The sequence below is a fragment of the Trematomus bernacchii genome, unplaced genomic scaffold (genome assembly GCF_902827165.1).
Source record: "Trematomus bernacchii unplaced genomic scaffold, fTreBer1.1, whole genome shotgun sequence".
In the NCBI taxonomy this organism is placed as follows: Eukaryota; Metazoa; Chordata; class Actinopteri; order Perciformes; family Nototheniidae; genus Trematomus; species Trematomus bernacchii.
Window position 1 is genome coordinate 174,279 of NW_022987646.1, and position 22,365 is coordinate 196,643.

Here is a 22,365-nt window from a genome sequence, read left to right on the forward strand (position 1 = left end):
CATCTCGGCTCCACCGACCGACACGACTGCAACTTAATCTCATCCTTGTGAAGTATTATCCTACGATAACTAACACTGGTTTTCCTGCAGCACACTAACTCCTGTACAGTATATCACATGTGAATGTTACACCCACTAGAGGCTCATCTTTAAGCCCCAGCTTCTTCTCTTAGCACAGTACATGTTACTGCAGTAGGAAATGCATTATAATCACATTTATTTGCTTTTGTTAAAGCTTATTTTGGAATCTAAAAGATTTGTCTTATTTTGTTGTTGCACATTGTGGCTCCCTCCTTTAGTTTTTTCATAGACATCCTAATTGTCATTAAGTTAACAAACACAACTCAAGTGTGTTTTGACTCTGGTGCTCTCACTCGTGTGGCCTACATTTATTGTTGAAAAAACAGGAATCAACCCCAGGAATGGGTTTAGCATAAGGTGGGGGTAAACTTGCATTAGCTGCATGGCCATGCGCCACAATTGAGTCATATTGCAATATATTATTCAGTTGTGTGTGTGAAACCCACAAGCACAATTATGCTAGGATCCAATAGATTTTCACCCTGTTTAACATTGTTAAGAAAAACAAAAAGGCTCTCAGTTTGAGTTATTGCTGACAATTAATAAAATGTGACACTCTGAAATCCAAAACACAGATGACATCACCAATATTTTGGTCACTTAATTTATTTTTCATGCATTTCATTGAGTAGACAAAAGGTATTTCAACATTATAATGGAGGTCTTCTCCTGGTGTTGGTAGGGAAGTCCAGCAGAGGCATTTCTCTGTGTCATATTTGGTCCATGTGCAATTTTTTTTACGTTCAGTTTTTAATAAATGTAGCTGGCTGAGAACAGAGACTGCATGGAGGCCTGGTCAGCTGAGCCGGAGGCCTTGTACTCTCCTTTGGAAGCCAGGCCGTTGATCTGAGGAGAACAGAGGGCAAAGTCAAATCTGAGTGTTAATGATCAGCCTGGGCCACATTAATGAAAGACTGAATGGACAAGCTTTTAAGAATCAATCATTTACAGGTCAGTATAACGTTTGGTAGTACAAGGTAAGAGTCATTTTAAAGCCAGTTTATGCACCGTCAACAATTTTAAATTGATAAGGAGGAAGTCATTTATTACGGTCTATTCAGTGGAAGTGATAGCTTCATGACCTCTGAGACTCACCTTGGCCCGGCTGCAGAAAGCTTCCTGTGCAGCGGCTTTGTTGGCAGTTTTGCCCTGCCAGGCTGCGAGAGCAGAGGCCTGGAGCGCACGGCCGTAAGAGAAGGTCAGCTTCCAGGGGCGGTTGAGGGGCACCTGGTTGATGGCGTTCAGGTTGAGGGAGGCCTCCTCCTCGCTCTGGCCTCCAGACAGGAAGCAGATACCTGGAAAGACCCATAGAGAGGCAAGCCACTGAGAAAATGTGTCTTCCACATTTTTCTCAAATAGGTTTGTTAAGGGTAAAGCTGGCTTATGGCGCGTTTCCACTACAGCGCGGAGCACGGTTTAAGAGGGCTGTGACGTCAGCGGCCCGTTTTTAGTTGCGTTTCCACTTGGCCTAGTACCGGCCGGCGGGTCCTAATTCACAGTTTTTCTGGCCTCATAAAATCGTGGGTCTAGGGCCAGAGACAACGAGGCTGAGTCGGGCTGAGTATGCTAAACTAGAGAGAGAATCGCTGGCAAGGGGGCTACAACTACAACAAGATGGACATATTTGACCGTGATTTAATTGTAATACACGTTTCAAAATGATGCCGAAGTAACAACATACTGATACCGGTTAGTAAAAACCATGAATTAATGCTTTGACAAGTCTGCAGACAGACGGCAGGCGAAAAACCTTTTAAAATGCGTGTTTTCTAAATGGAGATTGGCTAAGCTAACGCAGTATATGCTCCGACCGTCCACACTCGCAACAACGGCCTATACAGACATAAATAAAGCAGCGACTGTATTCGCCATGACACAGGCAGTCTGTGGTTTGTACTTGTTTAACTTTTGTCTAGTTTCTGAACATATATGAAGAGCTGTGAGCTCTGAGTGCTAACAGCTAACGGCTGTGTTGTTTTTCTGGGGTTCTCATTGAAGATGACGTTACGGCTCCGCCTACACTGCGTTACTATAGATACTACCCCAGTTCCTAAACTGTAATGGAAATGCGCCATAAAGTGAGCCAGTCCTAACGAGGCCTAGCCATACCGAGCGAGGCCGTGTAGTGGAAACGCGCCATTAGTGACACTTACCAGGCACAGAAGCTGGAACAGTGCGCCTCAGAGCGGTCACTGTGGCCATGGCAACCTCCTGAGGGGTGAACTTCTTTGCACAGGACTGTCCAGCTGTGACCATGTTGGGCTTCAGCAGAGTGCCCTCCAGGTACACATGGTGGTCAGACAGAGCCTTGTACACAGCAGCCAGAACCTAAACATACAGAAGCAGATTTATTACTAATCATGAAAAACTAACTTTTTCAGTGGTGGGGCACACATATTTCCCTACCGCCTTTGTCTGACTGTCTTAAATGAAATGCAGCAACCAACCTTTTCTGTGACGTACTGGCAGTGCAGCAGGTCGTGGGTTCCGTCAGGCATAATCTCTGGCTCCACAATAGGCACCAGGCCATTCTGATAGAAAACATTAATGTCAATTAAAAGTTTCCAATAATATTTATGAGCGAGTCTTTTCTATGGAGACTATGGCGCACACACACACACCTGTTGGCAGATGCTGGCATATCTGGCAAGGACGTTGGCGTTCTCAGCGATGGCCAGAGAGGTTGGGCAGCTGTCTGAGATCTTCAGCACACACCTCCACTTGGCAAAGTCACAGCCGTCTTTCTTATACTGGGCACAGCGCTCGGAGAGACCGTCCAGACCTGTCAAAAAATAACAAGACACAGAAATGATAGTATGGTGGTTGTGTTCATTCAATATGTTTGCTATAATGCACAAAGAGATTTACAGATTTAGCAAAAGGCTTGCATTTTGCACAACAGAAATACAATTAATTGTCACCTTGTGTGGTGGTCTCTCCATCTGTTCCATTAAGACCGGCTGTGCCTTTGTCAACCTAAAAAATCAGAAAACACATTAACTCACAAAAGGTCAATATGTAGAAGACTTAAAAATGTGTGTAATTCGGGACGGTTTAATGGCCACGGTTAGGCTCCTCACCTTGATGCCAACAACAATGCCCTTATCTTTGATGACCTGGGGGAAGAGCTTGCCGCTGTCTGATTTCTGGTAGAGCGTCTCGTGGAAGAAGATGATCCCACCCACACAGTTGGAGATTGAGGGGTCAGTAGAGAAGAGAAGGTCGCGGAAGTAACGACGGTTCTCCTCGCTGTTCTCCACCTTGATTTTCTCAAGACGCTTTCCCATGGTTCCTTGAAAGAAGAACGACAATTATTTCAGTTGCACTTAGTAGCCCCCCCCCCACCTTCACTTATATCAACTATATATTTGAGGCTCACCTGTTGATTCATCTGCAGCCAGGATGCCCTTTCCTGGAGCTACGATCCTCTGAGCAATGTCAGAGAGCTCCTTCTTCTGCTCCGGAGAGAGGGACGGGAACTGATGAGTCATGCTAGAGTAGGGAAAAAAGTTAGTTCATAGTTTATCAAAAAAACTCTTCAAGGCTTAACAATGAAAAAAGTATGTTATCTTTTATCCTATCAACACACAATGAACCTTTGCTGCCTCTAACTTCCTGCCTCTCTTGCATCATCTCTGTAAATATTTGGCTTGACCGGTTGAACTTTGGCTCTCAGGCAGATAAGTTCTAGCTTTAGATGTGCAACTTAAGATCATAGTTCTGCAGAAAAACCCACACTTAACAAAAACAGCTTAATATGAAGGACACTAATTCATACCACGAGCATTATTAGCACACATATGGCACACATGATCAGCAACGTCAGGTTGAACGCGGATATGTTTCTAACAAGCATTTGCACACAAACCAAGGATGCATTGCACTACCAACCTCCGTCAAATAGAACACGTCGACAATCAATATGCAACCCTTTCAAAATAAAATACCCTCAAATCTAAAGTGCAAAAAGTAAGTTGGAGTAATGTTGTTCGATCATACAGACTTGACAGCTGATATTTCCGGTTGTGCAAAGTTGACATGTTTGAAATCGTGCAATTTATATCCATAATTTCAACATTACTTTAAGAACTGCACATTTAAAAACACGAGGACACGTGAAAACGTGGACTTATCTAGCATAAGCCAGGCGAAATATGTCAGTTCGGAATCAGAAACAGAATGAGAATGCAAAAACCAAAACACGTCTTACTTTAGAGTTTGGTCAAACAGCGACGGCAACAGAAGTGGAAAGTGAGCACGGCCTCCCTGCAGTAAGTTGACTGATGGAGAAGGCCGAAACTGTGCACAAAGCTGTATTTATTGCATTTTCTGTTCCGGGGAGGAGGGGCCCGTGATGTAGAGGGGCGTGTGTCACCCCGGGGGTGCAATTGGCCCGGTCCGACAGACAGGGGCGGTGTTTGCATGATACGACGACAACGCTGCTATGTGGACTTTATGCTTGTGTCAGAACCTGGGGCGCATTTGTTGAAAACACGAAGGGAACACGGTGTTTCGTCTGAAAAAAAAAATCAAAATGTGCATGCGCCACGCAGTCCTGGAACAGCCCCGCCTCCATGTTTTTCTTTGATTGATTTACACTCCGAGGAAAGAATGAAATGCAATTTGAGAGGCCCGTTGCAATGTTGCAATACAAGTTTCTTTGTTTCCATTGTCCTGTGTTGATTGCAAAAGCATGGCTGTTTGTCTCATTTGTTTTTAGAAAATTCAATGGACAGTCATAGTTTTTCATATATGTTGATGTGTCGTGTTCATTATGGATACATTCAAGAAGGAAAATCTAATAAAATTGCTTCTCATTTAATCTCGTTTTTTAGTCCAAAGTCCCATGGAACACATGCTGTATGTCTTTAGATACTTTAACAGTTGTTTTTATATATTTTAGATAGATTAAATCTTTTTTTTTTCTCCCTGCACATGCATGTCCATTTTTTTTTATATAGTTTGCTAGTTTCTTCCCTGTTTTGATTTTTTTTTAAAGATATTTTATCAGCCCTGTCTACATTTAGAACATTAACAAACTTTAACTTTTGTCATAATATTTTTGCTTTCAGCTTTAATCTGTAATTACACTAGTAGGTGACTATGTGTGTACATTTATTGGATACAAATATGGCAATAGTTAGAACAGAAATAACTGCTTTTTCATGCTGACTTGTGTGTCTGCCTCATGCGTCACATTGCTTGTCAAGCACGTCATGCATAAACAGTCCTCATATCGATTATGAAAATGGCCAAAAACAGGTGTGTTTGAAATGCTCTCACTGGTCCATTAGTGACCTCAGCACAAACAGATATTTGAACCCATTTGAACCCATAGAATAGGGTATATATATTTTTAATTAATTACCTTTACACAACCTGGACTTTGCCTCACTGTGCAATGCACTCCTTAATAGTGCTGATCAAAGTTCAGTCTCTGTCCATGAGACCCTTTTACATAAGGAAAAGAGACAGGAAAGAGGAAAATGTTAATTTAAATAATTTACCAGAGGAATGTTGATGTTGTCTTGCTTGTAAAATCATTGTTTAAACCGAAGCATTTTAACATATAAGCATTACAATCAAACACTACAATCAAAGTGTCTCTTCTGTGAAGCCTGTGAATTTGGACGTTTTTGATATGTCTCAAAAGCCCCAGTTTCATTGTGTGTTGGTAATTTGAATGCGTATTTGGACCAAAATCATCCTGCAATATTTTAGTTATATTGTGGCCCTTGATTTGAGATTGTTTTAACCATGATTAAAATAGTTGTTTAAGTTGCCTATTTTAAATTCCTTTAAACACACTTGAAATGAGTCAAAATAAAGCAGCTCCCAAAGATTCAGTGGCTTTTGCATCTCATCTAAAGTTAAGGGAACAGCAAACTTAAGTGCCCTTTACCCCAGCTCACAAGGCTATTGATTATAAGACAATGAATTCCTGCCCTTATGTATAGTTCAAATAAACAAACAATGATAAGGAGGGCCCTCCCTGTGTTGAATAAATACCTTACATATATACTTTACTCAAAAAGCAGAAACGTATTAGCATCAAAATATACTTAAAGTACAAAAAATAAAAGTAGGCTACTTATTATGCAGACCGGCCCATTTCAGAATCATATATATTTTAAGTTTTGATTATGATTATTGATGCATGTGCATGTGTTTATCAAAGATGGTAAAGGTGCTTTTTATAGCCTACTGTCTATTTTATATAACATATTATTATTCCAAATCTGCAAAGTAACTAAATACATGAAATAATTGTAGTGGAGTAAAAGTACACTTTGTACCTCTGAATTGTAGTGTGATGGAAGTACTTGTAGCATGACATTTAAATACTCAAGTAAAGTACAAGTCTCTCAAAATTGTACTTGAGAAAATGTACTTTGTTACATCATTACACCACTGGACTATTATAGTTTATTCCTGTGTGGAACATTTTTCTTACTTAAATTGTTTCATCAAATCGACACCCTGAACAGTAATTATCGTGACTTAAGTGAGAGCAGTGCCCCTCCCGGACGGCAGCGGGCGCCATGTCAGGTGCAGTTCGCCCCACCAACAGCGTCCACACTTCCGTTTCCTAAAGACAGGGAGCCGCAACATCAACAGCCACAGACAACCATATCAGTTAATAACATAAAACTCGTATCATTACAAGCGGTAAGACTTAGATGTGGTTATTTATATTGTCAGTAATACAACGTTAATGCACTTATGGTTGGGGTCAGCTTCTCTGAGCACCAGCAACATCTAAAGCTGGAGTTAGCACACAGCTAACGTTAGCCTGACGCTACACTGACTGATTCAATCATCCTGGTCAGGTTTTAAAACGATTTGTGAATATGGTTTCAGAGTAAATATCCCAGTAGTTATTTTTGTATCACTTTATTGTCATCTACCTGCAGGTGCACGTAGCTTTCATCAGCATAACCTTCTGAATCTAACAGTCCTTCACTTGTTTTATCAGTGTTTTTATCTGTCTGATTCAGGAGTGAGTATGTCGGGGCAGAAGCGTCCTTCGGACCCCTGCGGCCCCTCGTCCTCCGGGGCGCCGCCGGAGAAGCGGAGGGAGAGGGAGGGAGAGGACGGAGCCCCCGGTGTCAGTACCGGGGGGAGCACCGCGGTGGAGACGGTCATCAAACTGGGAGGGGTGTCCAACTCAGTGAGCCCCCTTTGTTAATATCCACTACTGCTAATATGTGTTCACATCTTTAGTGGCTCTCTATTTGTTTACCTACTTGTCTTTTCACACTAATGTTTGAATTGTTTATTTCCAGGAAGAACAAGACATCAGGGCTCTCCAGACAAAGAACCGAAAGTTGGGAGAATCTCTTGATCAAAGACAGGTACATTACCAATATCTTTGTACACCTTCAAATGCACACACACACAGGAAGCTGTACTCTCATGTTTGTTGTTTTGCAGGTCATTGAGGATGAATTGCGAGAGCGAATTGAGAGACTGGAGACCCGTCAGGCCACTGATGATGCCAGTCTGCTGATCCTCAACAGATACTGGAACCAGGTAAACAAGTTCAGAGACTAAAGAGGAAAAACCCAGAATACATGTCCAGGATTAACACTCTCCTCCAGAATTAAGATCAAAACGTCTGAATGGGATCCCCTTTTCTCTCCTTCAGTTTGATGAAAACGTTCAACTGACCATCAGACGTTATGACCAAGCGAGCAGCGAGCCTGAGAAATCTCAGACTGGTGAGGGACGGAGCCTGAAGCCGGATACTCCAGAACCTGATGGCGACTCCAACCAGGAGCGGGCCAAGGACAGAGGTAAAGAAAAGATCATGACTTTAAAAGCAATATGTTGGTTTTGATGAACAAACCAGATATTAAAGCCAACACTGTCTTTCCTGCTGTTGTCACTCAGGCAACCAGGGAGAGCCAAACAACTCTTTCCTGGCCACGTTGGCGAGCAGCAGCAGTGAGGAGATGGAGGCTGAGCTCCAGGAGAGGGTGGAGAAAAGCCAGAAGCAGGCCAGCCACGTGGTGGAGATTTATGAGTGTCTGAAGAGGACCGTGGACCAACTGAAGACAGAGCTGGACTCTGGAGCTGGTGAGATAAAAGGAGACATAGGTTTGGGTATAGGAAAACCTGATGAGATTGCAAATGTGAAAGGCTAAGGATGAAGTATGATTGGAAGAAATTAATTAAGTTAGGTTATGTATTTACACTCAGAAAATGTTTATATTGTTGCTTTTCTTTCCAGACGGCAGTCTGTGGCAGGCAGCTTCCAAACTGAATACCCTCCTGACCAATGAAAACAAGCGGCTGCAACAGCTGACAGAGGACTTTAAGCAGAAGCACAGTCACATGACCAGTCAGGTACAAATGGTTTAATTCTGTTTATTAACATAAAGAAAGTGATTTAAAAAAAAGTGTTATTTTTTAATATTATATGCACTTCTATATTCACAATCGCAGTAAATGTGTTTGAAGTATAATTCTTAACAATCGCTTGGACTGCTGCACTCGATAGTAAACTTATTTGCCACCAAAACACATTATATTCGTAAGAGAATTAAGGCACTTTGAGTCTTTGAATAATAAAGCACACTCAATCATAAAGCATCAATCATGGAGAGTAGATTCAGTAACTTATTATAATATTGTCACCCACTGTGTTTAGTAAATTATCAAATACTTATTTGGTTTCCTGTTAATAATAATCCTTTAGTAACATCTGCTTAGTTGCACAGTACTATCTTATGTTTCTAATGGATGTCTCTTGTGTGTTGTCATGTGTCTGTGTTCCTGTCCAGACTCGTCCTCTGGGTCGTGCGGCTAACAAAGCGGACCAGCGTGTCAGCGAGCTGCAGGTCCTGATCGAGGAGCTGCAGTGGGACATGGAGAAGATCCGCCGCCGCGAGAACAGACTGAACGCTCACCTGACTGAGATACTGGAGAGGGTGAGGATGTGATCTCTCTCTCGCTGCATGTGTATCTGAGGAAGATGTCCTTGACACCATCGTGCAAGTCTTTATATTATACTAAATTCTTTATAACACTTCCTGTAATGTGTCCCAGGTGAACAGCAAAGGCTATAAGGTGTGTGGGGAGGCCAGCAGCGTTTGTGGGACCATCACTATTAACAAGAGAAAGGTATGAATTGTATATTTTGATGAGAGAAGTGTGAAGATCTTTATCCTGTACCTTTTCTTTCCATGCCTTGCTGTTCATACTTGCTGACATGTCCCCTATCTCTCCTGTGAAGTTTGAAGAAATGAACAGTGATATGGAGGAGAACACGGAGCTGGCAGACAACCGCTTCGTCGAGCTGCAGAAGCTCCAGCAGGACCTGCAGAGTGTGCACCAGGAGAACAACAACATGAAGGTAGACGTATGTTTCACAACTTTCTTCTAGCTTTCATTTGGAAAAGGACACATTGATTAATAATTCCAGGAAATGTGGTTGCACGTGTTAAATGTACTGCTATGTTGAAAAGAGAAGGGGACATGGGTCAAAAATAATCAATGGAAGAAACTGCCTCAATTTAAAGGCTTACCCTTAAATCTCGCTGGTAACCTTTATACTGCTAAAAAAGCTGCGTACTTTACTGTATTTAACATGTTTTCTTTTGCTGTCTCTTTCTCTCTCAGGCGGAGCTGCTGATCCGAGCAGAGGGCGTGGTCAAAGAGACTTCTGAGTATCGCTGCTTACAGTCACAGTTTTCTGTGCTCTACAACGAGTCTCTGATCCTGAAGTCTCAGTTAGATGAGACACGTGCTCGTCTCAACACCACCAGGACGGCGAGGCTCCGACAGCTGGAGCACATGGAGGTCCGTGGGTGCATCTGAACATGAGTGCCTATCTATGTTGCTGTTCGTCCTTTTCTCACTCTCATCCGCTCTGTACGCAGAATGACGAGGTGGCTCTGCAGAGGAAGGTTCGTACGGAGGTGTTTCAGCTGGAGGACACACTGGCTCAAGTCAGGAAGGAGTACGAGATGTTGCGCATTGAATTTGAACAGACGCTTGCTGCCAACGAGCAAGCAGGTAACCAACAGGTTCCATCTTAAATAGTGAATGAAGTGCACACATTTGCTCCTTGCTGAAAGAAATGAACTAGTCTGTATTCTCTTTTTTCTCTCTATCTACCTGCCTCCTTCTCTCAGGTCCCATCAACAGGGAGATGCGTCACCTGATCAGCACGTTGCAAACACACAACCAGCAGATGAAGGGAGAGGTGGTGAAATACAAGATCAGACTGAGAGAGACTCAAGCTGAGCTCAACCAGGTAGGTCAACTAGAGAAACTTGTACAATCACCACTCACCAGCCACAGAAATGAGATAGAGAGAGATAGAGAAAACTTTATTGAGACATTTGTGCTCCAATTAGTTTTTCTGTCTTTGTGTATATATTGCTCTATTGCAATTACAGTTCAGGACAGTGATGGAAGCTGGATCTAATGATGGCTACAAGAGGTTTGATTTGCACTTTATGAACATATTCTTCTTTCTTGATGGGAGAGTATTCTTATTCAGAGAAGAGGGGATGTTGGGAGTCTGCAATGACTTGCTCATTTACTGACTGCCTACTTGTATCGGCTCATCCTCTTGTATTCCTGTTCACCTCTATCTGTTTTGTGCATTCTTGCAAGCCTGACTTCCAGTTGCTGAACCACACCGTAAATCTGTGTTCAATTTATAAAAACGGATGTTGGAACATCCTCATGATCTGCTTGGCCTTAGAAACTAAACTATAACAAAGCTTGTTTTGCAGAAAAGGAGGTTTCCATGTTGACACCTTACTATTTGTATATGGACTCCGGAATCATTGTCTATCTGGTTGTTGTTGTTGTTTTTAATGTCTCGTGGTCAATCACTTCTCATATGTAAAGGGCTGTGTTTTGGTAACCTTCAAATGAGATGGTTAGTGCAACACTGTGTGCTCATGGTGTCATCATTGTACACACAAGGGTCCATGGCCTTTTGGAAAAGGCTCCAAATCACAGTATTCATTCAAGTTATCGGTCAGTTTGATAACACATTTGATGGGTATAGTATAAGAAAGCGCAGCCGCTCATCATGCTTTAACACATGAATCTGTTACTTCTTTAGGTCCGCGCCTCAAAGGGAAATGCCATCCTCCAGTCCCAGTCCAGCACAGAGATGGACGTGAAGGATGAGACCACCTCTCCTTCGACACCAGCCGTCTCCGGGGAGCCTGTGGTCAAATCAGAGGCTGACAACGGCTCCTCCACACCCAGCAGCACTGGTAACTATCACCGAGTGGATCGACTTTGATGCAAATAGATTAGATGGCTTTTTGTATCCTGGTTTCCCACTGTTCTCACAGCGGATATTAAGTATATCAGGACTGTCCTCATTGACAAGTCTTTACTTTCTTCTCTCTATAGGAGCCTCTGTGAAAACTGAGCCTGGAGCAGAACCTGAAGCAACCGTAAAAGAGGAGGAGAAAGATGAGAAGAAAGAAAAGGAGGAAAAGAGAGAAAAGGACATTATAAAGAAAGAGGAGAAAGACAGAGAGCGTGAGAAAGAGAAGGAAAAGGAGAGAGAGAGGCCGACTCGCAGCAGTGGGAGCAGCAGTGTGATGAAGGAGGAGAGGACCAGCAGCAGCCAGCCGGAGGAGTCGGCCGGGGAGCGCCTCTCCATCGGGGGGTCCAAGAGGAAAGAGATGGAGCAGCTGAAGATCATAAGAGCCGAACTCAAGTAAGTGGCCTCCTGGGAAGTTTTCATTATATATATATCTGTTAGGATTCTCTCTATAAAGATCAGGAACATACTGTGAACCAATATTAACTCGGGCTGTAAGGGTGCGTTCACACCAGCCTTTTATAGTCCGGTTGAATCGAACCCTGGTGCGTTTAGCCGCTTGGTGCGGTTCATTTGGGTCGGTGTGAACACAGTCCGAGACCTCTTAAGTGAACTAAACAACCGGACTCTGGTCCGCTAAAATAGGTGGTCTCGGAACACTTGCTTGCGAACTCTGGAGCGGTTCATTGCTGGTGTGAACGCAGTCCGCACCAAAACATAGGAAGCGTAGTATTTACGTGTCACAAGAACGCGGATGTCTTCAAAAATCTTTAGTGAAAGACTCTTTCAAGACATCCACGGTTGTTTAGTTAAAGAGTGAAGCAGAATTAAGTGTAAAAATGCTCCGTCAACTACATAAAATTAAGAACACCTGTCGTCGGTGAAACGCCCCTCCTTACTGCAGAACGTCTCTCATTATATGTGTTATCATGGTTTTTAACGGACGTTGTCTGATTATATAATCATATGCGCGGGCCGCTAGTGTCTGTTGATCTCCAGATTAACAGCAGCATGAGAATAACCTGCCGAAATTGCCGATGCTCCATGGCGGAGGCTCCGGTAGAAATTGCCGGGATTTGCATTTTTACCCCCTTAATGTCTGACCAATGGTTGAACAGCATTTCCGTGCACATGACTTGTGTTTAAAGTTTATAGTCCGTTTGAGTTTTGCCCGTGTGAACGCAAACCGAACCTTCTGAAAAATGAAACAATGTAACAAACTGTGGTCTGGTGCGCACCAGAGAAGCGGACTAGTAGGTGTGAATGCACCCTAAGACATTTAAAGTTTCTTTCAATCTTCTCCAGTAAAATAATAATAATAACATGAAAATAAAATAATTGTTTGTTAAATCATGCTAGTTTTTTAATCTATCAATTAGATCAAAAGAACTGTGTGGCCTAGTGGTTAATATGACGAGGGTGTTAGTGTGTCAGAGAGTATTGAATCATGCTGCATCATTACATATTCGTCATAGATTTTTACAAACAATTCTTTAATTACATTGAAGTACATAAACAAAAAATACATAGTACGAAGTACCCTAAATCTTAAAAATATTATCAAAATATCAGGGATGTTGTTTTGTTATCTCTTCAACCCTCTTCTAGATAGTAATACGAGGAAGTCTCTATTTTACCATGTTTCCCTCTCAAAGAGAAAGAGGGGGCTATGGTTTGCAACAAAGCCTCCTCACTTGGAAGTAAACCAAATATGTTGCAGTTATGTGGCATTATAAGTTACCATAGGGCTACCAAGGCTAAAATACTTTCCCCTTTACTGCGCAGGAAAGCCCAGGAGTCCCAGCGGGAGATGAAGCTGCTGCTGGACATGTACCGCTCAGCGCCAAAGGAGCAGAGGGACAAGGTCCAGCTCATGGCTGCAGAGAAGAAGTCCAAGTCAGAGGTGATTATTCTTTATAAAGTCAAACATGATTTTTGCTGCTGAAGTAACTTTTTAAATCTGTTTTGTGGCACCCCAATAATAACAATGCTGTTTCCAGGGAGAGGAGCTGCGGCAGAGGCTGAGGGAGCTTGAGGAGCGGGAGAGGAGGGAGGGCAAAAAGATGGCGGACGAAGAAGCTCTGAGGAAGATCCGCTCTGTGGAGGAGCAGATCGACATCCTCAACAAGAAGCTCTCCATAGCAAAACAGGTGTGTAATCTGGTCGTTGTGTTTGTATGCACTAACAATAACCCCTCTGTCTCTCTAACTCTCTTTCTGCCTCCCTCTGCAGGAGGAGGACGCCCTGCTGAGCGAGATGGACGTGACGGGACAGGCCTTCGAGGACATGCAGGAACAGAACATCCGTCTGATGCAGCAGCTCAGGGAAAAAGACGATGCCAACTTCAAGCTGATGAGCGAGCGGATCAAGTCCAACCAGATCCACAAGCTGCTGAAAGAGGAGAAGGAGGAGCTGGCAGACCAACTGCTGACTTTAAAAACTCAGGTGAGCCTCCAGTCAACGCCAGGTGCCATCTGTCAAGGGTTTGTAAACACCAACACAAACACACAGGTAAACTGCAGTGATAACAACCTGGAGTCACTTAATCATTTCTTTGCATGCCGTAGGGATTAGATATATTTAGTTTGAATGCTCAATTTTCTTTTCAATAGAACAGCGTGTCAGAGAATAAAGAAAGAAAGCTTGAATAAAAACTCTAATGTGCATTCAATTGACATCCTGATGCTGCTCTTCACTGCTGCTTTTTGTTTGTGTGCTTCTACTTGTTTACCGTCTTCTCCCTTCAAATGTCACATCTGTGTTTTCGATCTAGATAATTTAAAAAAACCTTTGTTTACCATCCACATTTGTTGGGTTTGTTCCCATTTGTCAGGTGGATGCCCAGCTGCAGGTGGTGAGGAAGCTTGAGGAAAAGGAGCGCCTCCTGCAGGGCACCATCAGCACTGCTGAGAGAGAGCTGGCACTTCGAACACAAGCGTTAGACATGAACAAACGCAAGGTAACACATTCAGATATGCACAGTTATGAACAGAAACATTGACGTTGAGGCAGAATAACACCTTCTCCCATCCTCCAGGCTCAGGAGTCTGCGGTGCTGTCGGAGGAGGTGCGAACCCAGCTGGAGCAAGTTCAGCTGAGGCTCAAACTGGTCAGAGAGGAGGTCATAGAGAACAGCATCTCCAGGGAGAAAGAGTCCTTTAATGCCAGACGAGCACAGGTAACATCCGCAAATAAACACGCACAAAATCAAGTCAGAAAGTTTCAGAAAGTAGGTGGAATTATAAAGGCAAGACGTGGTCTATACATGGTGTTTAACAGACGGGATAATAGGTTTCAAAGCGTTCTTTGTTTCCATGACCGTGATACACATTACACATGTGGCACAGTGCGGTTAACACAGCAAGAAGAAAGTATTCTGTTGACTTACAGGATCACCCTTTCATATCTTAAACTACATGTTTTCTAATGATACATGTAATGTGTTTCAGGAGGACATCTCCAAACTAAGGGGAAAGATCGAGAAGGCCAAGAAACCAGCAGAGAAAATCAGCAACGGAGACGACATCCTTAATGAAGAAATCAGTGACTATAAGGTAGGTTTCTGTGATGCAAAGAAAATAAAAGACGTTCTGTTTATAGGTCTGCTTCTGGAAGTCAGAGTTACTGTAACATGATGTTGGTCAGGGTTTAAGGCACACCCACATCAGCTAAGCGTGCCAATTGCAGATAGTAACTTAATTTTGTGCATTAACACACTAGAGTGGTATCAGTCTTCTGTAACGGCAAGAAAAACTAAATGGGACTTTCATTGCTCTCTTCATTTTCTAAATAAGCAGTAACTGAATGAGTTATCCTTATTACTGTAGTTTCCACCAAATGAGACCAGCTGCCAGTGTGATCACACTATTTTGACAGAAACACACATGCACTGTGCAAATACATCAGATATTATAAATGACTCACTTGTACAAATAGTAGCTAGTGTAGTCAGTGTCCATTTAGATCTGGTAGCACAGACCGACATCTAAATGGATCGTCCCAGATTTCTCCAGATTTGATCATGAACTGTAAAGGTGTTTGTTGTCATCATGAAGGGAAAACACTCTGAGGCAACCCGCAAGTCTACAATATCTGCTCTCTGTTCTGTACATGGTCTTGGAATCAGTATAGGCATGGGAGGATAGGATTATGGCAACAAAAACAATTCAAGATATTATTCCGATTGTCATCAAAACTCTTGAAAAAAGACATACTGGAATTGCTGGAAACATTTTTTTATGTTGCACAGACAGGAAATCTCTTCCCCTCGCATCAGCCTTCATATCATGTGGTTTGTCCTGCTTAGGGGCATCTGAAGATATTTGAGTCCACTTATCACAAAACCTCTCAGCTCAGCACTAAAATGGCTTCTCAGTTTATTGTTCAAACCGTTCCCTCCCCCCTCTCTCTGCCTCTCTCCCCCAGGCGCGCCTAACGTGTCCTTGCTGCAACTCCCGGGTGAAGGATGCAGTCCTGACAAAGTGCTTCCACGTCTTCTGCTTCGAGTGCGTAAAGACGCGCTACGACACACGCCAGAGGAAGTGCCCCAAGTGCAACGCCGCCTTCGGAGCGAACGACTTCCACCGCATATACATCGGCTAAAGCTGCGTTTCCCAGTGCACACTTGAAGGAAGAGGAAAAAGGTCAACAAGAAAAAGTGGTGGTGCAAACAGTGCCAGGAGCGAGACTCATCACAGCGCTCACATGTCTCCTCTGAACACGTGCCTCCCCCCCGCTGCTGTGTGTGTGCAGGAAAGCATCAGTGTGACTTCTTCAGATGATTCCAGCGTCAGAGGGCCGCCGTGATGCTCTGAAATGAACGCTTTAATATTTCTTTTGTTCTTAATAATGACTGAATTCAGCTTCTCCCATCCACAACTGTACTGCTTTAACGATTCCAGAAACTGGGGCAGAAAGAATGTAGAGGAATAAGACACTGCGAGTTTGCATTTGTGTGGAGTGTGTGCGTGAGTGAGAACAGCCAATTACACAAACCAGTATACAAAGAAAAAGATTAGTAAAAGTGTAGTGGATGTTTGTTTTAATGTTGGGTATGTGTGTCATTCATCATTTCTTATTATGTTTCTTTTTTTATTATTTGAAAATCTCTCTTGATGCTGTGTAATTGCTGTTCTATTAGTTATTAAAGTGACATCTTAACTGTCCGGATTCTGTTTCCAAATCACAATTTTCTGCATCTCACATGGTTAATAAACCCAGAGAATAATCATAACATTTGACCTAGAGTATTAAACGACAAACCCCAGTGTGCAAATCTCACTTTCCTCCACCCCTCCTCCTGAATATTCAGACGTGTTTGCATACAGGAATCTGTCGTTAGAAACGCTGGAAGGAAGGGCGCGCCATGCGACAAGGGAGGTTTCTTTCATAGATTGTGTCACATAATCCATCAGGGCAGACCATTTGATGCAAGCTCAGAGACAAAGGAGCACCAAACCTGACTCGCGTGGAGCTCAGCGCTGAAATAAGAAGCTTTAGAGACTCGTGGTCAGCTCAACGTCACCGCGTTTTAGCGTTTCCTCATACGCGCAAAACTACAACAGAAAAACTTTCGGGGGGCATTTCTGAACTATCTATTTTTTGAATTACTTTTAGCTGCATTTGGACTCCCGGTCAGATATCTGGATCGGTGCTGGTTCTTATGCCTTTGACAGTTTCTTACCAAATATAGCCACTGTTAATGCTGGAGTGTCCTTGACGGAGCTGAGCGGTCCTAAATTGGGTATTTGCAGCGCTGCCAAAGTTTATAATTAAATTCTCCAAACATTTTGGAGTCCTAACGGTGTGTATATATTTTTTTACAACACATTTAGTCTAATTAGCAAATTGGATGATTCGTTGTTGTGCTTTTTATAAGGTGGCGCATATTTCCTGCCTATTGTGAACTGCAGCGTGTTGGTTTAAAACTCGCTCTGTAGCCGATGCTCCCAAAAAGAAGCCATTTTTAAGTCTTTGAACTACAGTCATTGAACACGAGCTGCTTAACCGGCTCTGGGCTAAAGCTTTTGAACCCGGGCACACACATTTTGGCACCTTTTTTGTTTCTTTTGTTCTCAAATCCCTCACGATGACTTTTGGTGCGTCTGGCTCTTGGCGCGGTGGATGTTCCTCGGCTCGGTTGTTCCTCCTCTCCACCACCTATGTGTTGGTGCTGGCGCTGGCAGGAGCCGAACAGGCCCAGCCGGGCGGGGGGAGCCCTCCGCCGGTCACCCTCGGCACTCTGATCTCGGGAAGCTGCCTGGAGGTCCAGCGGTACGCGGAGTCAGTGGTGGGGAGCGGCGTGATCCGGTCAGCTGCCGAGGTACAGACAAGTGCCCCAATGGTTGCTATCACTACTGTTTCTCTCACCAGGAAGTGGCTTAACTCTCCTATTTTTCCTTACATTTTAATATCCTGGGTGTGTTTGGTCTAACTTCACTGTTTGCTCTAATTTTCCTTTCATCTCTCCATCCATTTTCCTCCCCCTTCACACATTCCTCTCTCCATCATGCCCCTCAACTTGTTAATCTCTCCCCTGATCCCTCTCATCTTTATGCCCTCGTTTGACATCTTATACCCATGCATTCCCATCACCCCACAACACACACTCTTCTGCTTCCACTCGGCTCTGGCTCCCTTTTCCCCAGAGAGCAGTGTTGTTTCTTGAGTCATTGCTTGGCCAGGAACACATCTATACAGTGGCCATGGTAAGAAACCTCCTGGGTGTCTCCAGCTAGTGCCCTGACATGGTTCTTAAAACAGAGTCCTCTCCTGTGGATCTGTTTTGCTCATGTCACGTTATAGTTAGTGCAAAGAGTAGGAGCATGCCTATAGTGGAGCTGTGGCTTTGTGTGTGTTTATGTACAGTGGTGTTTGCATGAAAGGGCCACAAAATAGTCCTATTTGTTGTGTGTGTGTTTGCATGTACTGGCATGCTGATGAGAAGGCTTGTTTAACATGACTGGTAGCTCTGCATGCAAAATAAAGGGTGTGTACATGATCCCTTGATAACAAATAGCTTTCTAATGAATGAGTCCTGAATTTGGTTTTATATGGTACTCTTTCCATGGCAAAAACCCCAGTTTGAAATGGAAAAATAATGTGATACGGTGATCAAATTGAATCCATAAGGCAAAAGTTAGATAAAGATTGCATGCCACACTGACAGCGCCCAATAATGTTACAGAGCAACATTTCATCAAGGTATATGTCATCCACTACTGTACAGTGAATAAGTCCTTTGTATCATGTTTGCCTTCTGCTGGTTTTTAATCCACTTGTAAACTCTTTTTATAAATGTTTAAGCTCTACACTCGATAATCAGCTTTTGAACATTTATATGAAATTGCAACAAATATATAACAATTAAGTACAACAATGGCTGTTTGCAAGCCTATTAAAAGACACTGCAATATTGCATTAGTGTTGTAAAACTCACTCAAACATCTAATTGGTTGGCAATTTGATCCTAATTTGAGCTGTAAATGATTACGTGTATTTTCAGGTTGAATACACACTGACATGAAGTGGCAGATGCTTGACAGTGCCCTTGTATGAGCCAGTGTGTAGCGCAACAGGTGTACTGTAGATAAGATACTTGTTCCACTTACAGGGCTTGTCCTTGCCTGATGAAGTGTGTGTGTGTATGGTTTCTGATTTGGGGGGTGGTGAGCAGAGACTACAGGAATAGAGAGGGTCACTGTCCAGCTGTCACTTGCATGCACAGCTGTTTGCCCAAGTCAACAATACAACACTTCTTCTATCTTAAGGTGCAGCTCAGCCACACTTTTAGTCATAGTCACATATATAAAGTCACATACGAGTACTCTATTAATTTAATCATCAAGTTGGTATAAACATGCTGTGAATATCAGTCAGAATGTACTGTATCTGCCTGTGCATTTGAGCAATGACAATATATAGGTAGGTTGTTCTCTGCATGATTATATATATGTTTAGAATGCTGCTTTTCTTCATTGCTATCTTGTTTAATAACATATGTCTCCACCCTCTCTGCACCACCACAGTTTTTGCAAATGGTGATCCGATTCCTCGCTGAAGGAGCTGCCAGCGGCCTGAACGTCATCGCTGTTTACGTCGCAGAGATCCTCCGGGTCACAGGATTTGATGGTGGGTACCGGGATGTCCCATGTTTATGTGTGTGTAACTGAGCAACTTCAGGCTTTGCAGCAAGCTCCACTTTTTCTTCATTGTTTATGTATATTGCTGCAAATTGTCTGCTATAAGAGAGGAGGGAAAGTGCCTAGTGAAAATATGCAGACGTGCCTCTCCCTCAGGCAATTTGTATGCCACTCCTTTTTTTTAAGTGTGAATGTTTACCACTGTTGCTTCCTGACTAGTATTTCCAAGCCTTATTCCTGATGAACATCTCTCTCCACAGTTGCTCTTACTTTGCCCCGCTTCACTCCGGAGGGCGTGGCGGCCATCGCCCAGTGGGGTCTGGTGGCCCTCATTGGATACTGGGTGCTGACCATCGTTCTCCGTGTGCTCATTTGCTTGGTGAAGCGGGTGTTCTGGGTGGTGAAAACCGTCTTGGCGCTCTGGCTTTTCGGACTAATCGTGACGGAGAAGAACGCCACCGCAGACACCACAGCGGTCCGAGTGGGGGGCCTGGTGCTGGGATGTGTCCTGTTGACTCTGCTCACTTCCTGCTCTGAAAAGACTTGTACAGTGGAGCAGAGGCTGAGCACCCTCGAGGGCCGGGTGAAGGGTGTTGAGAAGAAGAAAGGGGAATAGAGATGGACAAAAGTGGTGGAAATGTCTTTTAAGAAAACAATATCATTGATGTTTTCTATATGTTTGTTAAACTTTTATGGGAAATAAAGTAATCTGTGGGATTTTTAAACGAGAAATGCACTCTTTGTTTGCAGAGAAGAGAGAGAGAAAGCCAAAATAATGACACCACAGATTATTTGTACTATAATAAAAAACTGTAATCACTGACACACAAAAGTAGTACAAGGGCTACAATAGCAAGACCATTTTGTAGATCTACGAATAAAAATGAAGGCAACATTTTACATAATTCTCAATTAAATAAGACAGTCATCAGTATGCCAACAGCCACAGTGATAATGTTAACATGCTGATGTTTACAAGGTAATGCTAAAGTATTGGACATTTCCAAATATGATCTAAGGGTGGCCTTTCAGAAAAAGTGTCTTTAAAGTCATTCTTTATTCATTTCTGTGGCACCATTCATTCTTCATCTTACAAAATGTCATAGCAATCCATCCAATATTTGGTGAGATAATTCAGCCCTGCCCAAAACGGCTGACCGACAAACGGACCCCGATTATTTTTTTGGGTTTGATATTCAACAGATATTCTTTCTGGTATTCTAACTCAGTTTCACAGATTCTAGGCACTCAGAGGATGGTTAGCTCACAGCCGATTTTAATCTACCCTCTATTTTATATTAAAATGTTTTGATGAAAATTCAGCGTTTCAACCTTTTCAATGCCTTTTATGTCAGGTTGCCCTGTGACTCCAAATCCAGTCAAAAATAATTTGTCCAGTGTAGTAATACAATTCTGCATTGATTTGGAGTCACTGTGTCACATGACTGTTCAAAAAGGCAACTGCTGAATTTCCATTAGAATGTTTGTATAAAATAGATAAATCACTAAAAACCAATACTAAAAGGTGTACCCTACTTTTCCAATGTAGTAATACAATGCAGTGTGTCACATGACAAGGAAGCTATTGGATAAAAAACAAGACTATTCATTAAAATAAAAATGCTTTTAATACCAATATTCTTAAAAGAAGTGCATTTGTCCAGTGTAGTAATATGTTATGGTATAGATTGGGAATTAATAGGTCACATTACATAGACGCTATTAAAAAGAAATGAGACTTTACAATAAAAAAATACAGAATTTTCCCTAGAACATTTATATAAAATAAAAAGAGCACTAAAATCCAATAAAAAGGTGTCCTACTCGTCCAGTGTGGTTATACAATGCTGCATAATTTGGAGTCTCTTGTTCACGTGATTTGGAAGCTGTGGGGAAGACGTTCCCCTGTTTGGCTGCCAGTGAAAGACTTCAGTAAGCGTCCCGTTGTCAGGGGGGTTTTTATGTCCCTATGGGGATCAGATAGGAATCCAGCCTCCACTGAAGGGCTACCATTCGAAAAAGGACCTGGCACTAAAAGTGATTAGAGTTCAGCTGAACTGAGCTGTACTGGAAATTATACATTTGTATCTTCAATCCAAGCTAACCTAGCTGTCCATGGCCTCTTTAGTCCCCTGTGCCTGGTTGGTTCACGCTGCTCAGTCAACTGGAAGCTTTTCCTCCGGATCCACACTAACGGCCTTCAACCCCCACTGCCACTCCAGCCGAATGGAACAACCTGACCTCGGTGCCAGAATTATCATTCCTGCTAGCTCAGCCTGCAGCAGTAAGACTCACTTCCCCCCCTACGCTTTGTTGTGTTACAGTGCACAGTGGAAAGATATGAATCCACATTGAAACTAACTCCCTGTGTCACCACCTCACTGCATCATCACAGAAAAATAAGATAGGGAAGGTCATCTGATTCTAGACATAAATGCATTTACAAAATAATTATTTGAAGATGTTATTGTAAAAATAAAACATCTAATATTAGAAGATCAGACAGAAGATCAGCTGGTTGTGCAAATGGAGCCTTTACCAAAAATGTTATAATTATAATGAATTAAATGACTATATGGAATGTGAAATGTGTCACTTAATCTTGACACTTCAATTAGGCTCAGTTAGCTCTAAAGTGTCTTTCAGCTCATACATTTTTATATCTTAGTTCACTCTCAATCACTTTTCATCGGCAGCAGCAGCACAAAAATGTTTCAGTGAAATAGTTCCTCAAATTAAAGTGCAAACAACCAGACTTAGCGAGCTGGTGAACAATGTTCAGCAATTAGCTTCTAAAAAACTAGATATTTCTCTCAGGAGGAGGTGTAGACCAAAACAGAG

General features: G+C 42.7%; 3 protein-coding genes across 3 annotated transcripts; 2 read left to right on the forward strand and 1 right to left on the reverse strand.

The window, feature by feature from the left end:
• Positions 1-668: 668 nt before the first annotated feature.
• On the reverse strand, positions 669-4,437 carry aldob (aldolase b, fructose-bisphosphate). The gene is made up of 9 exons (XM_034134074.1): positions 4,292-4,437; positions 3,461-3,573; positions 3,162-3,373; positions 3,003-3,057; positions 2,703-2,863; positions 2,529-2,612; positions 2,235-2,409; positions 1,177-1,376; positions 669-927 (listed from the first exon to the last, which is right to left on the reverse strand). Exons 2-9 carry the CDS (start codon positions 3,570-3,572, stop codon positions 832-834), a joined length of 1,095 nt encoding a protein of 364 aa, XP_033989965.1. The 5' UTR covers position 3,573; positions 4,292-4,437; the 3' UTR covers positions 669-831.
• A 2,169-nt stretch (positions 4,438-6,606) lies between these two features.
• On the forward strand, positions 6,607-17,060 carry rnf20 (ring finger protein 20, E3 ubiquitin protein ligase). Its single transcript, XM_034134075.1, has 22 exons — positions 6,607-6,750; positions 7,080-7,252; positions 7,368-7,436; positions 7,516-7,614; positions 7,730-7,877; positions 7,975-8,160; positions 8,315-8,430; positions 8,868-9,014; positions 9,133-9,207; positions 9,320-9,439; positions 9,706-9,885; positions 9,966-10,101; positions 10,221-10,342; positions 11,168-11,324; positions 11,467-11,779; positions 13,169-13,286; positions 13,384-13,533; positions 13,616-13,828; positions 14,217-14,342; positions 14,421-14,561; positions 14,833-14,937; positions 15,809-17,060. The coding sequence occupies exons 2-22, from the start codon at positions 7,088-7,090 to the stop codon at positions 15,983-15,985; spliced, it is 3,063 nt and encodes a 1,020-aa protein (XP_033989966.1). The 5' UTR covers positions 6,607-6,750; positions 7,080-7,087; the 3' UTR covers positions 15,986-17,060.
• LOC117485513 (transmembrane protein 109-like) lies at positions 16,818-20,424 on the forward strand. Its single transcript, XM_034134077.1, has 3 exons — positions 16,818-17,705; positions 19,411-19,513; positions 19,785-20,424. Exons 1-3 carry the CDS (start codon positions 17,472-17,474, stop codon positions 20,138-20,140), a joined length of 693 nt encoding a protein of 230 aa, XP_033989968.1. The 5' UTR covers positions 16,818-17,471; the 3' UTR covers positions 20,141-20,424.
• The last annotated feature ends 1,941 nt before the right edge of the window (positions 20,425-22,365 follow it).

Coding starts and splice junctions, on each gene's coding strand:
- LOC117485513 (XM_034134077.1), top strand. CDS start 17,472: ATGACTTTTGGTGCGTCTGGCTCTTGGCGCGGTGGATGTTCCTCGGCT. Junction 17,706..19,410: donor TGATCCGGTCAGCTGCCGAG/GTACAGACAAGT, acceptor GCACCACCACAG/TTTTTGCAAATGGTGATCCG. Junction 19,514..19,784: donor CCGGGTCACAGGATTTGATG/GTGGGTACCGGG, acceptor CTCTCTCCACAG/TTGCTCTTACTTTGCCCCGC.
- rnf20 (XM_034134075.1), top strand. CDS start 7,088: ATGTCGGGGCAGAAGCGTCCTTCGGACCCCTGCGGCCCCTCGTCCTCC. Junction 11,325..11,466: donor CTCCACACCCAGCAGCACTG/GTAACTATCACC, acceptor TTCTCTCTATAG/GAGCCTCTGTGAAAACTGAG. Junction 13,829..14,216: donor TGCTGACTTTAAAAACTCAG/GTGAGCCTCCAG, acceptor CCCATTTGTCAG/GTGGATGCCCAGCTGCAGGT.
- aldob (XM_034134074.1), bottom strand. CDS start 3,572: ATGACTCATCAGTTCCCGTCCCTCTCTCCGGAGCAGAAGAAGGAGCTC. Junction 2,864..3,002: donor TGGAGAGACCACCACACAAG/GTGACAATTAAT, acceptor ATTTTTTGACAG/GTCTGGACGGTCTCTCCGAG. Junction 928..1,176: donor CTTTCTGCAGCCGGGCCAAG/GTGAGTCTCAGA, acceptor TGTTCTCCTCAG/ATCAACGGCCTGGCTTCCAA.